General features: G+C 44.4%; 1 protein-coding gene across 1 annotated transcript; it reads left to right on the top strand.

The window, feature by feature from the left end:
- Positions 1–14,724: 14,724 nt before the first annotated feature.
- Positions 14,725–16,067, top strand: KCNE5 (potassium voltage-gated channel subfamily E regulatory subunit 5). Its single transcript, XM_029607623.1, has one exon. It carries the CDS (start codon positions 15,206–15,208, stop codon positions 15,503–15,505), a length of 300 nt encoding a protein of 99 aa, XP_029463483.1. The 5' UTR covers positions 14,725–15,205; the 3' UTR covers positions 15,506–16,067.
- Positions 16,068–16,347: the final 280 nt, after the last annotated feature.

Raw genomic sequence — 16,347 nt, 5'->3', positions numbered from 1 at the left:
AGAGAATAAAGGCAGGAGCAGGAAAGAGACTTTTATAAACTCTGCCCCTAAGAGAATAAAGGCAGGAGCAGGAAAGAGACGTTTATAAACTCTGCCCCTAAGAGAATAAAGGCAGGAGCAGGAAAGAGACTTTTATAAAATCTGCCCCTAAGAGAATAAAGGCAGGAGCAGGAAAGAGACTTTTATAAACTCGCCCCTAAGAGAATAAAGGCAGGAGCAGGAAAGAGACTTTTATAAACTCTGCCCCTAAGAGAATAAAGGCAGGAGCAGGAAAGAGACTTTTATAAACTCTGCCCCTAAGAGAATAAAGGCAGGAGCAGGAAAGAGACTTTTATAAAATCTGCCCCTAAGAGAATAAAGGCAGGAGCAGGAAAGAGACTTTTATAAAATCTGCCCCTAAGAGAATAAAGGCAGGAGCAGGAAAGAGACTTTTATAAAATCTGTCCCTAAGAGAATAAAGGCAGGAGCAGGAAAGAGACTTTTATAAAATCTGTCCCTAAGAGAATAAAGGCAGGAGCAGGAAAGAGACTTTTATAAACTCTGCCCCTAAGAGAATAAAGGCAGGAGCAGGAAAGAGACTTTTATAAAATCTGTCCCTAAGAGAATAAAGGCAGGAGCAGGAAAGAGACTTTTATAAACTCTGCCCCTAAGAGAATAAAGGCAGGAGCAGGAAAGAGACTTTTATAAAATCTGTCCCTAAGAGAATAAAGGCAGGAGCAGGAAAGAGACTTTTATAAAATCTGCCCCTAAGAGAATAAAGGCAGGAGCAGGAAAGAGACTTTTATAAACTCTGCCCCTAAGAGAATAAAGGCAGGAGCAGGAAAGAGACTTTTATAAACTCTGCCCCTAAGAGAATAAAGGCAGGAGCAGGAAAGAGACTTTTATAAAATCTGCCCCTAAGAGAATAAAGGCAGGAGCAGGAAAGAGACTTTTATAAACTCTGCCCCTAAGAGAATAAAGGCAGGAGCAGGAAAGAGACTTTTATAAACTCTGCCCCTAAGAGAATAAAGGCAGGAGCAGGAAAGAGACTTTTATAAACTCTGCCCCTAAGAGAATAAAGGCAGGAGCAGGAAAGAGACTTTTATAAAATCTGCCCCTAAGAGAATAAAGGCAGGAGCAGGAAAGAGACTTTTATAAAATCTGCCCCTAAGAGAATAAAGGCAGGAGCAGGAAAGAGACTTTTATAAAATCTGCCCCTAAGAGAATAAAGGCAGGAGCAGGAAAGAGACTTTTATAAAATCTGTCCCTAAGAGAATAAAGGCAGGAGCAGGAAAGAGACTTTTATAAACTCTGCCCCTAAGAGAATAAAGGCAGGAGCAGGAAAGAGACTTTTATAAAATCTGTCCCTAAGAGAATAAAGGCAGGAGCAGGAAAGAGACTTTTATAAACTCTGCCCCTAAGAGAATAAAGGCAGGAGCAGGAAAGAGACTTTTATAAAATCTGCCCCTAAGAGAATAAAGGCAGGAGCAGGAAAGAGACTTTTATAAAATCTGCCCCTAAGAGAATAAAGGCAGGAGCAGGAAAGAGACTTTTATAAAATCTGCCCCTAAGAGAATAAAGGCAGGAGCAGGAAAGAGACTTTTATAAACTCTGCCCCTAAGAGAATAAAGGCAGGAGCAGGAAAGAGACTTTTATAAAATCTGCCCCTAAGAGAATAAAGGCAGGAGCAGGAAAGAGACTTTTATAAAATCTGCCCCTAAGAGAATAAAGGCAGGAGCAGGAAAGAGACTTTTATAAAATCTGCCCCTAAGAGAATAAAGGCAGGAGCAATCTGCTGGTGCCAGGAAAGAGATGAAGCTGCAAATGAGCTCAGTTGGACTCTTCAGTCTAAAAATGAGTTTTTTTTACCCAGGGGGTTGGCGGGGATCGAGGATCTTATATTTGTAGGTTCACGGTTTGTATAGCATTAACCCTGTGTGTGCCATGCTACAAAATGCGTTGAACTAGATGTACAGTAAATATTAATATGGGTGGGGGCTGATAACACCATAAGCACATTCAGTGAGGTATGAGACTGATCAGGAAGTTTTTAAGATTTTACTTTGTGGGGTTTTTTTTTTTTCCGTTTCCCAGTGTATGAGCAGAAACTGTGAATCGATTACCTGCGGCCTGAGCATGCAGCGGGCATGGTCTAGCACAGTCTCTATGCTACACTCGGACGCTCTCCAGTAGCCCAATGTCTAGGAGTCCCGACATGAGCACAAAACATTAGTTACAGCCTTGAGCTGGGGTGTGCAAATGGGAGGGACATGGGGGGGGGGGGGGGCACCAGCTGCTGCAGCCAATCAGTGTAAAAGAAAGATAAAAATACAAATTCAACATTGGAACCTGGCAGCACTGAAAGAGCAGGCCATGGCAATTTGCATCTCTCTCTATACGGTCACGCAGTTCCTCGGTGCTACCCCTAACACCACTCTCAGGGCTCTGCTAAGCACTGCCCAGGCCCACCTGCACATGTGCCCCTACACTGGTAGCCTCCACCCACCACCCGCCTCTGGGCAAAACCCCCACCTGTGAATTATCCCCCGGTGACGTCTAGGGATACCGGGACCCTACACAACCCAGGGGACACACAGCTCCTAGAAATGCACCCACCGACCACATAAACACAACTCGATACGGGGATCACTAATCAGTCCATGACAGGCAGAGCTAAGAAGTAAGTTTGTTAACAAAAAGTAGGCACAGTGAACGGGATGAGATTTAATCTGCAAACAGGAATGGGATTAAAAAGCCAAAGCTGGTTAAACACTTTCCACTAATTTAGAGCTAGGGGCTGTCAGGAAAAGGCTATGCACATGTACTGAAGAGAGCCCCATCACTCATGGTTGCTCCCTCTGTACTCCCAGTCAAGACTAGAAAGTTGCATCGCCTCCAGGGCTGAAGGATCAATCAGGACACAAGGTACTTACAATAGCTCCCTGACCAATGGTCTTCTGCTTAGTGATAGTTTTCTGGCAATAGGACTGCAGGATGTTTCGGTGTTCCAGTTTCCTCAGGGATGCTGGGATATGTATGCTGTCCACGCCTCCTTCTGAATCAAGCCAGCATCCCAAGCCTGTTTGAAGTACAGTTGCAGAGGTCAAATACTACCTGCAGGCCAGCCAGAGGAAATGAGCTGTCTCTAGGGAGGAAACACAAGGCCTAATGCAAAACAAGAAATTACAGTGCACACAAAACCTCCTGTTATGCCACACACACACACACATCTATGATGTAAGCCAACATACGTGGCGCTACAGCTTTTAACTTGCAATTTTTAAAAAATATGCTTAATAAAAAGGGACAGATGATTGCACATTGACTGCTGATTATATCTGCATATGCCATACAATGCAGCATACTTTGCAACATTAGGCTTTATATGAAGGCCACTTCTAAAAAATGTTATTTGTTTCAGCAATTTATTGTGTGGGATTTTTTGTGCGTGTTTGAGTTTTTATTCTGGAGAACACTTTTCTTTGTGAATATTAAATTCACTGGCTAGAAAAACAAGATAATTAGTAAAAGAAAAAGAAAAAAACCTAGTACATAATTTATGGTACAAAACATGGACTTTTTAGTGCTTGTCAGCACATTTGATTGAATCCTCCTAATAACTTTTGGCAAAATGGATCTACCAGATTCAAATCTGGTGTGAAGGCCCTGGAATTTACCCGACTGAAATTCACCAGAACCTGACCACAGAAAAGTTTAAAAGCCCTATAAAATGCAGGTATGGTTTTAAATGTTCTGTTTAAATAAGTGGCCTGATCTAGGGCCCATGATGCAGGGGTCCAGAGGGCCCCTGGCTGGTTACGAATGGAGAATCCCAGCCCTGGCTGTGACTGAGCTGCAGGCCCAGAGGAAACTGCAGGGGCAAAAAAAAAACAACCAAAACCTTCCTCTCATCAATGTTTCTCCCTCCCCTCCTTTTAATAACTTGGATTGGCTTTGTGCCTAAAACTTCAGAAGCAGTCAATTACAGGCAAAGATCAAGAGTAACTCCCCCTTTCAACTCCTTTGGGTTTAGGGGGCTAATGAGACTCCCATCGGATCTTCAAAGCAGCACAAAGCTGTGGAGGGCAGATAGCCCGGAAGGGAGGCTGGGCAGTCACTTCCGCTGTCTGCATTCACAGGGAGTGGCTCACAGTGACCCCGCACTCATTTTTTTTATGGTGGTTTGGACAACTTCCCGCAGCCTGGGAAGCAAAGTAGAACAGAGGATGCAATGACTTCATTTCTAACACTGTAGCATCACTTGTATCCAAAAACTACCAGCGTTACTAGACAGCGCTCTTTCTATCACCCACCCCAGATGTTTGCAGCACAGCCAGTTTCCAGAAACCATGCCACGTGTTTGCATGAGATCCCCGTATTTGGGCAATAATCTGTTTGTCTCTAATGGGTCAGAGAAAGTCAGAAGTCTTACACAATTGAAATCATTTGTGTTGGGTTCCTTTACCTAAAAAGGCAAGTAAAGCCCGTCCTGGGGCCCATGAATTCTAATCTAACTGCATCTGAATTACTAACTCTGGGAATGCATGCATCTGAATTACTAACTCTGGGAATGCATGCATCTGAATTACTAACCTCTGGGAATGCATGCATCTGAATTACTAACTCTGGGAATGCATGCATCTGAATTACTAACCTCTGGGAATGCATGCATCTGAATTACTAACCTCTGGGAATGCATGCATCTGAATTACTAACTCTGGGAATGCATGCATCTGAATTACTAACTCTGGGAATGCATGCATCTGAATTACTAACCTCTGGGAATGCATGCATCTGAATTACTAACTCTGGGAATGCATGCATCTGAATTACTAACCTCTGGGAATGCATGCATCTGAATTACTAACTGGACATACCGCTGACCTCTGGGAATGCATGCATCTGAATTACTAACCTCTGGGAATGCATGCATCTGAATTACTAACTCTGGGAATGCATGCATCTGAATTACTAACCTCTGGGAATGCATGCATCTGAATTACTAACTCTGGGAACGCATGCATCTGAATTACTAACCTCTGGGAACGCATGCATCTGAATTACTAACCTCTGGGAACGCATGCATCTGAATTACTAACCTCTGGGAATGCATGCATCTGAATTACTAACCTCTGGGAACGCATGCATCTGAATTACTAACTCTGGGAACGCATGCATCTGAATTACTAACCTCTGGGAACGCATGCATCTGAATTACTAACTCTGGGAATGCATGCATCTGAATTACTAACCTCTGGGAATGCATGCATCTGAATTACTAACTCTGGGAATGCATGCATCTGAATTACTAACTGGACATACCGCTGACCTCTGGGAATGCATGCATCTGAATTACTAACCTCTGGGAATGCATGCATCTGAATTACTAACTGGACATACCGCTGACCTCTGGGAATGCATGCATCTGAATTACTAACCTCTGGGAATGCATGCATCTGAATTACTAACTGGACATACCGCTGACCTCTGGGAATGCATGCATCTGAATTACTAACCTCTGGGAATGCATGCATCTGAATTACTAACTCTGGGAATGCATGCATCTGAATTACTAACCTCTAGAAATGCATGCATCTGAATTACTAACCTCTGGGAATGCATGCATCTGAATTACTAACTCTGGGAATGCATGCATCTGAATTACTAACCTCTGGGAATGCATGCATCTGAATTACTAACTCTGGGAATGCATGCATCTGAATTACTAACCTCTGGGAATGCATGTATCTGAATTACTAACTCTGGGAATGCATGCATCTGAATTACTAACCTCTGGGAATGCATGCATCTGAATTACTAACTCTGGGAATGCATGCATCTGAATTACTAACCTCTGGGAATGCATGCATCTGAATTACTAACTCTGGGAATGCATGCATCTGAATTACTAACCTCTGGGAATGCATGCATCTGAATTACTAACTCTGGGAATGCATGCATCTGAATTACTAACTGGACATACCGCTGACCTCTGGGAATGCATGCATCTGAATTACTAACCTCTGGGAATGCATGCAAACTCAGTCTTTAAACTGGTTCTGTTATGTGAGGACGAAAACAGCAAAAGAATTCAAAGGGGCATGGGATAAACACTGCACATCCCTAAAGGCCAGAGGACGGAAACAAAGAAACGGGTGCACGGGGGTGACCTGCTCTGAGCAACAGTTACTGCCCCCAGCAGAAGGCATGGGGGGGTCACTAACCTTAAGCAATTAGCCTTGACACCTTTGATGCAACGTCGGTCTCTGCTTTGACCGTGGGTGGGGAAATGAATTCAGAGGAGAGCCAGCACTGGGCCCTGACTTTTACAGTCCGGGGTAGTGATACGCAGACATGAGGGGAAAAACACAGGAGCGCGGCTATGGCCAAGTCCGAAAGCAAAGCGAGTTCAAATTGTGTCAGGAAGGCCGCTCACCCTGGCAGTAATGTTGTGATGGGTTTGACAGTGGTTTGGTTTTGATTGTAAGTACTGCTACCCTTTGTGGGGTAACGTGGATGGAGCGGCAGGTGCTGGGCTGCCTGGATGGACACATTTAGCCTTTTTCTGCCCTCATTACTGTGTTACTATGGGACGCCTAATGCTGCTGGGACCTATGGATGGATTTAAATAGGAGGTGGGGTGGGAGGGAAGGTGGCTATAGTATTTGCCCCTTCTATAGAGCTGTTCTCAGCCCCTTACTGACTTTCCTGTGACTTCTTTGCTCCCTGTAGGACCTTTTTATCTGTTGCAAAACAGTGAACCTGATGGGTCTTTTGGTCAATGATGGTGGGCGATTTTCAAAAGCATTTACCTGGGCAAAAATGCCCGATGGGAAACTGCAGCCCTCCCCAGCCTCTAACTGCAGCTAAAAGTGCACGGCAGGTGGCGGGGCGGGCGGACCTTCAGCAGAGGGGGAACGGCGCGCTCCTATGGACGGGGGAGGCAGACTTTCTGCATCTTCATTCTGTACCCACGCAGCTAACAGGTGCAACGCGCGGGGAAATCCTTTAACCTGTGCCCTCGGTGCTGCTTATAAACGAGAAACACCACAAGCAGTCTCTCTCTGAAGGTTTGCATGAAGTGCGGGTGCTGTTTCACTTTTATTCATTTAGAAACTGCTATTGTAAATTATTAGGGGGGAGTTTCTCCCTCCAGCCAGAAAAAGGTGCAGGGGCTGGGGGCCACCCTGGCCACTATTTACCCCACCCATGGGAACCAAGGCAAGTAAGAGGGGCAGGCGAGGTGCCTCTCGCCTCCTTGTCCTTGAGACCAGCCCTTCAATATGGCGCTGGTCTCGAGGACAATCCTCACCAGGGATGACCGAGAGGCAGGAGGCAACTGGGCAGCACTCCTGCCCCTTTCGCTAACCAGGACCCGCTCACAGATAGGGTGAGTGGGCGCCAGGCTGTGGGATGGGGTTGGAGCAACTTTTTATTTTGGGGGGGTCAGGAACTCAAGGGCCTAGGAAGAGCCCAGACCACTCTATTTCTGGGGGTGAGGCCTGGATACCAACTTTTACTGGGGCGGCCTCAGGGACCCTGGGGAATTCTTGGGGTGGGTGGTCACAAGGAGGCCCCAAACTCACAGCCTATTTTTTTTTCTTCTTCTGAACTTTTTTTCAAAACACAAAACAAAAAAGAAAACAACGAAATTTCTGTTTGTTTTTTTAAATACTGGGGAGCAAAAAATCTACCGGATTTCTTTGGGTTTTTTTTCCTTTCGTTTCATTTTGAAAATGTACCGAAACGAAAATGTCCTTGACATTTCCTATTTCATTTCAAATGAATGCACATCCCTATAAATTAGGGAATCTAACAACGCAGTGCACATAATCTAAAGCGAAGCACATCCCACGGGCTGCGTGAAGATGACCTGATGAGGCTTTGCTGCTGTGCTGGGCCAGGGCTCACCTCTGCAGTCCCTTTCACTGCAGTCTCTATAGAAACATCTCCCTATGTGGAAGGGGCTCCTCCCCACAGCCTATAATGTAATGTTTGAAGACTTTCTTAAACTTGCCCATTGTACCGTAGTTGGAAGAAATGCATTCAATCCCCCAGGAACTGAAGACACCGTCTCTTATTGTATACCTCTGGCAGAGAAGTTTTGGAGTTTATTATTAGGCTGAATGATCTTTGATTAGGTGAGGGCGTAATTAAGTAGCAGCTTTTTTTTTTAAGTTGATTGATGTTTGTGAAATATGTTTACTGTTTATTAAAAAAAAAAGTAAGGTATCTCACATCCTTTGCTTTTTGTTCATAATAACCATTGACTGTGATATTTTGTGAGCAGCCAGCTTTGTTTGTTTCTCCTGTCAGATTAGATTCTAACTCTAGTGGTAACAATTGCACTCTGAATATTTATTTAGTTAGTTAAAATATTTATAGCCTGCAAATTATACAAATAAATCTTGCTCTAGGCGGGCAACACTTCACCTGCCGTGGTGATCCATGTCAATCCTTTTCACCGCAATCAGTCACTGTATCACTGCTTTCCCGGCTGGGTTTTTTCATAATCTTTGAACAAAAAACAAAACAACAGGTATTGCAAAGAATGATAAATATCTCCATTTTGTGTTTGCAGATGTTAACCCCTACAACGTCAGCTAATCAGCAGAGTTACAAACAGCAGAAATTTCAGCACGAATGTTTCTTGGAAATCGGTGGGTGACTGCTAACCCGATGGGCATCTTAATCGAGGTCCAAGTCTCTATTTCTGGCCTGATGTAATTCTTATTAAGAAGCCATCTCGCGTGCACCAAGCAACTGTGCAGAGGGTGGAAGCTGTTGAATGATAAATGTTCTTATCACACCCTTACATTTATTGGATCATTGCAACATACAGACATCACTGCAGTATGTAAAATCTGTCCTATGCAAGACCAAAAATAACCCCCCAGCTTGCTAAAAGTGATTACAGGCTGGATTATACAATTTTCCCTGATTTTTGCCTTGACTGTTACCACCTGAAAAGTAAGATCCCTTAGTAGGTGGAGGCTGTCCAGAAAATGTCTTCATCCTAGGCAGGGGTGGCCAGTCCCTGAGAGCCACAAACAGGCCTGGTTTTCAGAATATCCACAATAAGCTGCATGCACTGCCTGCATCTTCTGCAAATATTTCGTGCATATTAATTTTGCATACCCTGAAAAGCTGGCCTGGCTGTAGCGCTCGAGGGCCGGTTGGCCACGACTATCCTAGGCTAAAACCTTCACCATAACGTCCTAGTTGGTGGCGAGACCTTTTTATTGAACTAATTCAATACATTTGTCACCCGCTTTCCAGAATTATGATGACGGGAGAAGAGCTCTGAAAGCCTGGTGTCAGACAGAGTGAGTTAGTTCAATAAAAAGGTCTCATCTGCAATTTGCTTATTGACTCTGCTTAAGTCTATTTATTGAAGTTTTCATTAAACTACATGAACAAAGAAAAAGTGAATACATAAATTCCTTAAATGGGATAATTCCAAACATACTTGAAAACATATCGACAATGTACATTAGGTCATTTTGTGAGTAATTCTTAAACAGATCCCATCCCCTACCATCCCCAATTCACTCCCATCCTAACCCTAACTTGATCTTGAACTTCTCTTAATTAAAGGATTTATCATAGATGATCAATCATTATCCGTGGTTCCAATTTTGCGCTGAGATATTTCGCCCCTGAAATAGATCCAGGCAATGACATCGTGAAAGGTTTGCAAATGCTTTGGAAATGTGTCCGCTTTCCCGAGCCTGCTTCCATTACTGGCAGATGATGTAATTGGCATTTCCATAGTTTCATCGTTATGCACTTCTGGGCTATAATCATGCTTTTACCAACTAACAAGGCAGGATATTTATTTAAAGAAGCCGAGCTTGTAGCTTGATCAAAGATACTACATAGGACAGACTTGGTAAATGAGCAATTAATCATTCTCTGTGACTTTTTTTTTGCAAGGCAGACCCTTTCTGTATCTTATCTATGGATAAACCTTTCACTCCCTCCTGATTCCATCTCATAATTAGATTGGATGATGGCTGCTTGTAGATTTGAGAGACAGAGGCATTCTTGAGGAGCAACTCATCAAATTCATTTGGAGCCAAAACAATTGAGCTTACACATCCTATGGAATCAATGCAGTGCCTAATTTGCAGAATGCAAAGAACTCCTTATTTGAAATGGAAATAGCTAGAATTTTCAGCCCTTCATGGACCATTTTTTTAAATATTAGAATTAATTCTAAGAGGGAAATCTGCATTGCCTCTTAAAATAATGAATTTAGCAGAGTATCAAGGAGACAACTGCAGAAGACGCCTCACTGAGTTCCAAGCCCATCTCAGTGGTTGTATTAGAGGGGTCTGCTTAATTTTAGCTGGAAGTATATTAGCTTTAGTATGTAGCATGTAACAAAGGTTAAATGGTTATTTGTTGTTCAAGCCAATTATGAATATGTCTCAGCAAACATGCCTGATTATAGCTTTTGAGGTCTGGGAAAGCCAAAATAGTTTCTTAAGTGAAAGTCTGTTTTGGTTTTTTTTCTACCTTGCCTTAAAACTCTGGAGCTGGCTTTGCCCTCTGCAAATCTTTTACTAAGTAGCACTACTAAAGGAAGTGTTTGCAGCAGATATATGCATTTAGGCAGGAGAGACATTTTGAACAACTGGTTGCTGTCAATTAGAGAAATGGACAAACTGTGCCGGCCAGCCAATGTACGTTCTAGGTTTGAAAGCTTAGGTGCAATAATTACAGATTACAAAGAATTCAGATTACCCGAATTTCTATATATTCAAATGGACTAATGCAGCAACCATTCCCTTCCTCTTAGAATGCCAAATATCCAGTTTGACCTCTGGCTTTAACCTTCTGTTCCTGCAGTTTAGGATCCTCTCTGTTTATCCCATGCTTTCTTGAATAGCAAGACAGTTATCTCATGGGCTGATCACAACCACATGACTGAAATTAAAGCCCCTGACAGTTCTATGGCACAACAGCTGCAGCCATCTTATTTTGTAACTTGGTCTCAGTAGCGTTTTCTCTCTCTCTCTCTCTTATCTTAGCAGCACCCCTCTTCATCCTGTCCCTGGATAAGTGCAGAGAAAGTCATCAGGCTGCAGCCACCCCACAATCGCTCCCATCTGCCTTCTCTCCCTACAGGGCAGAAGTGACCCAGGAGGAGTCATTCCTCAGCAAAGCGAAGGTTTCAGCTCAGCTCTCAGCCTACAAACACGCTAAAATTCTGGGAGAAATGCCTCACTTCCATTAACTCACTACTCACTAATCTTCACCTTGCCCTCAACTCCAAGACAGAACTGCTCCTCATCTCCAACCACCAAACGCCTAAGCTCTCCCTAGCTAGTGACCCAGCCTCCAGCTCCTTCGCTTCACAGCTCCCTGTACGAAATCTTGGTGTTCTAATTGATCAGCATTTAGACCTAAAAAAAACATATCATTTTGGTCCTTAAAGATGGCTTCTATAAGCTCAATGTTATAAAAAAAAAACTCAAACCTTTACTCCATACCCACGATCTCCATCCAGTCATTCAAGCAACCCTTTCTTCTAAACTGGACTACAGTAACTCCCTATATCTAGGCCTACCCTTCTCCACCATCAAACCGCTCCAAATGCTACAGAATGCTGTTGCTAGAACCATCATGAATGCCCGTAAATCCGACCACATAACCCCCTTCCTTAAAGACCTCCACTGGCTCCCTATCACTTCTCGCATCCTCTACAAGACCCTCACTATCATCCACAAATCCATCTACAAACACAATTCCAGCTGGCTCAATGAGCCCCTCAGATTCACCCATTCCACCCGCCCTACCAGAGCAACCCTTAAAGGCACCCTGCACATCCCATCCCTCAAGAATGCTCGCCTTACCTCTACAAGGGATCGTGCCCTATCGATTGCTGGCCCCACCCGCTGCAACGCACTTCCCACAAACCTCCGCCTTGAAGCCTGCTCCTTCAAATTCAAGAAAAAGCTTAAGACCTGGCTCTTCCAGCAGGCCTACCCAGACTAAGTCCATGCATATCAGTCATCTCTACTAAATTATGCCTTCTAAGTTATTCCGTTACTATTTTACCTCTCCAGTTCCTCTTTGCTCGCTCTCCTGCATAGCTTTCTCTAGTTGTTGTCCTTTGTTGTCCCCGTCCCCGTCCCTGTTCATTGTATTTTCCATCCATCATATGATGTACCCACTAATATCGGTATAAAAAAGCCTTTAAATAAATTAAATAAATACAGTAAAATGGCCTTGTAACTTCTCAGCATTAATATATAATGGTGTGGGCTTTTTAAGTCCTGGATGAGATTTGGGTGAAATAATGGAATTTCTAGTTATTGTGTCACTCTTTTACATTATGGGCTTGATTTTCAAAAATATTTACAGGCTTAAAACTGGGTTTGGATGAAGAAAGGAATAGATGCCAATCGTCTTATAAATTCCTTTATTGCAGTGGAGACACAAAGGTAGCCCAAAGGTGATCTATAAAGGCCGTCAGGATGAAGAAAGGAATAGATGCCAATCGTCTTATAAATTCCTTTATTGCAGTGGAGACACAAAGGTAGCCCAAGGCGATCTATAAAGGCCTTGTAACTTCTCAGCATTAATATATAATGGTGTGGGCTTTTTAAGTCCTGGATGAGATTTGGGTGAAATAATGGAATTTCTAGTTATTGTGTCACTCTTTTACATTATGGGCTTGATTTTCAAAAATATTTACAGGCTTAAAACTGGGTTTTACATGTGTAAGTGCACTTTACCCGGGTAAGTGGACTTTTGAAAATACATGCCATTGAAAACAGGTTTTACCCACATTAAGACCACTTATAATGTAACCTAGTAATGATGGCAGAAAAGGACCGAACGTCCATCCAGTCTGCCCAGCAAGCTTCTTATGATGGTATCTGCCGTGCGGGTTACCCCCATGTGTCTGTTAAACGTAGCAACTATTGCTCCTTCCAGTTATTCCCAAGCCTTGTTCTCACCTATAAAATAAAATGTGCAAACTTTTTACTGGGTGATAAACCTTCTTGAAAATTCAGACGGTGCCAATGTGTTTTGCTTATGGACTTTTCCTTAGACGTGATCCTGTGCGTTTTCACTTATGTCTGAGTATTAGTATCCCAGAACCTAAAAGTCTGCAACTGCTGGTGTCTCTCAGCTGGCAGGAGGGGGGCATGATGACCAGCACTATTGCTGACAAGTTTCAAACTTGAAGGCATAGGGGATAACCTGCCCGGAACGGCAGTTACTAGCTTTAACAAAAGGCACGGAGGTAACCTGCACAGAGAGGTAGTTGCCACCCAAGCTCCTTGCTGGGCAGACTGGATGGATCATTTGGGTCTTTATCTGCCATCGTTCAAGCCCTTTTTGCGTTTGATACCATGTGACTAACATATGCAGACGTATCTTCACGTGCCTCACTTTGCATGTGTAATTAATCGCATGACAGACTGCTGATGTTATTTATTTATTTAAACAGTTTTATATACTGTTGTGTAGACAAAAAGTCCATCTCTATGGTTCACATTTTTTAGCATCAATTAACACAGAAAGAGAAAATACAGTTTCTCAAGATTATAGCTCCTTAAAAGCAATAATTATTAGCAATAAAACTTATAAAATTCTAAAATCACACATCTATCTATAAGGTTATAAAGTTTTCACCGACTAAAAAGCTGTTACCTATAAACATTTTTTTTAAAGAGGTAAAAACAGTAAAAGGATAGATAAAGTTAAAAATTAAAAGTTAAAAATTTTTTAAAAACCTGCCAAAAATTGCATGGGGGCACCACCATTTACTCGACTATAAAAGCTTGATGGAATAGCCATGTTTTCAGATCTCTCCTAAATTGCCTCTTATCCTGCTGCAATCTCAGGTCCGTTGGCATTTTATTCCAGTATTTAGGACCCGCAATTGATAGTGCTCGCTCTCTGACTTCACACAGATGGGCAGATTTAATGTTCGGGATCGAGAGAAGGCCTTTATTCGACGATCTCAAATTGCGTTGCGGCACGTGTAATCTTATTGCTGTGTTTAACCAGTCTGTCATGTCTCCATATAAAATCTTGTGAATAATACATAAAACCTTAAAAATTATTCTCTGTTCCATCGGAAGCCAGTGTAGCTCTTTCAGAATTGGAGTAATGTGGTCCCTCTTTCTGGGGTTTGTCGATATACGCGCTGCGGTATTTTGTAGAATCTGCAGATGCCGTAAAGTACTTTTTGGCAAACCCAGCCACATCGCATTACAATAGTCTAATCCAGAAAATATCAGAGCATACATGAGCTCATAAACGCAAAAAGAGGACAGGGACTGGCAAGAAAATACAAAAAGGATGCTTGCACGATTTCAATTCAAGAGCGGCATTTCAAAGTTAAATGTTTGCGACTTATATCTTTTAACTTTATAAAATGCTGAGCCTTGTGCTTAACGTTAATAGTTTAAATGTCGTTTAGAAACAACCTGTGTGTGTCTTTCAAAGAAAAATCGCATCGTTAGAGGTGCGAATCTACATGCAAAGTGAGGCACATTTGCCACATAATTGTGACAAACTTTGCTAACCCTGGCTGCGGAATCTTGAATTGCGGGGGCTCTGGGAATTACCCCGGTCCTGAGGTAGGAAAGGGAAGGGTGGCAGTGGCAACTTTCCCACGGAGAAGCAGCAAGGCAGGGGGTTGGCTGTTTTGTTTCTTAATTATCCCAATCCCCATTTAAATAACAAGGACCAGCCCACAGATACCAATAAGAAGCTGCTCTGCTCCTGCGAGAGAGAGGGGGAGGAACCAGGCTGGGTCCCTCCCGCCGGCGCTGGGATGCAAGAGATGGGTCCAGCGTCGGCGAGCCGGGAGCAGGCGCGCAGTCCCCGCTCTTGATCTTCGGCGAGCCGGGAGCAGGCGCGCAGTCCCCGCTCCTGATCTTCCGCGAGCAGGCGCGCAGTCCCCGCTCCTGATCTTCGGCGAGCAGGCGCGCAGTCCCCGCTCCTGATCTTCGGCGAGCCGGGAGCAGGCGCGCAGTTCCCCGCTCCTGATCTTCGGCGAGCCGGGAGCAGGCGCGCAGTCCCCGCTCCTGATCTTCGGCGAGCCGGGAGCAGGCGCGCAGTTCCCCGCTCCTGATCTTCGGCGAGCCGGGAGCAGGCGCGCAGTTCCCCGCTCCTGATCTTCGGCGAGCCGGGAGCAGGCGCGCAGTTCCCCGCTCCTGATCTTCGGCAGCTCCCGGGGCACCCGGGCCCGGCCGCCATGAACTGCAGCGAGGCGGCGGCGCTGCGCGATCTGCTGAGCCGCGTGCTGCAGGCGCTGCCCCCGGGGAACGGCAGCGGCGCCGGCCCCCGGGCCGAGGAGGAGGAGGGGGAAGGGGAGGCGGCCTACCTCTACATCCTGCTCATCATGATCTTCTACGCCTGCCTGGCCGGGGCGCTCATCCTGGCCTACACGCGCTCCCGCAAGCAGGAGAGCAAGCACGACCCCTACCACCTGTACATCGAGCGGGAGTGGGGCCGGGCCCGGCCCGCCGAGGGCCGCCACCCGGCCGCGCCTTGACCCCGGCGGCGGGGGAGAAGCCCGGACCGTCTGCTCTGCGCCTTGGACCGCACGCTTGAAAGGACTTCGCTGTATCATATTTCACTTTTCCTACTTTGTTTTGGAGCCGGCAAGCTGAACAGGAGGCGAAAGAGGTTTGATGCTGCGATAAGCATTGTCCTTACCTAAGGCGATGTTTAAATGGTAACCAGACCTGTATTAATCTCTGTTTAAATCAACTCCATTTCGATTGTAGAAACTACAAAACGAATATACGGTGATGGGGAAGCAGCACTTATCGTGTCAGCTTGTCTTCTTTACACGGGGTTTATCCTGCAGTGATAATTCCAGCCTGGAAATGGGACAGATGGGTATTTTGTACCCTGTAATTTTATATATACATATTAATGATTTTAATTATTGCATTGACTGTAGGTTTACATCATTAGAGGGTTGTGGCAGAATATAATTATTAGAGAGATAAAGCTTAAGTGAAAAAAACCCCAGAAAATATGTAAGCTGACTCCTGAAAACTAGTCAAGAACTGTATTTAGTCTAATAAAAAGGTATCCGTTTATGTATATATATGTATATATATATCTATATATACATATACATATATATAGTACATGATGCATTTACAATGCCCAGCTTGGCATTTTCTGTCTCTCTTGAATTCCAAACCAAAACCTTGCCTGTTAAACTTCACTTCCTGCATGCACCTGCCCTCGGCCTCTCTCCAGATTATTTTTATGCTACAAACTCTACAGAGGGCCTTGCAGTCTCTTTGGGTTTTACGTCTGAGGCCCCCTGAGCTGCCTGGTGCAGGAGCTCCTGGTAGTGCCTGCCGGCTCACAGCTTCC

Source organism: Rhinatrema bivittatum, chromosome 6 (assembly GCF_901001135.1).
Source record: "Rhinatrema bivittatum chromosome 6, aRhiBiv1.1, whole genome shotgun sequence".
In the NCBI taxonomy this organism is placed as follows: domain Eukaryota; kingdom Metazoa; phylum Chordata; class Amphibia; order Gymnophiona; family Rhinatrematidae; genus Rhinatrema; species Rhinatrema bivittatum.
This window is presented reverse-complemented; position numbering and strand designations above follow the sequence as displayed.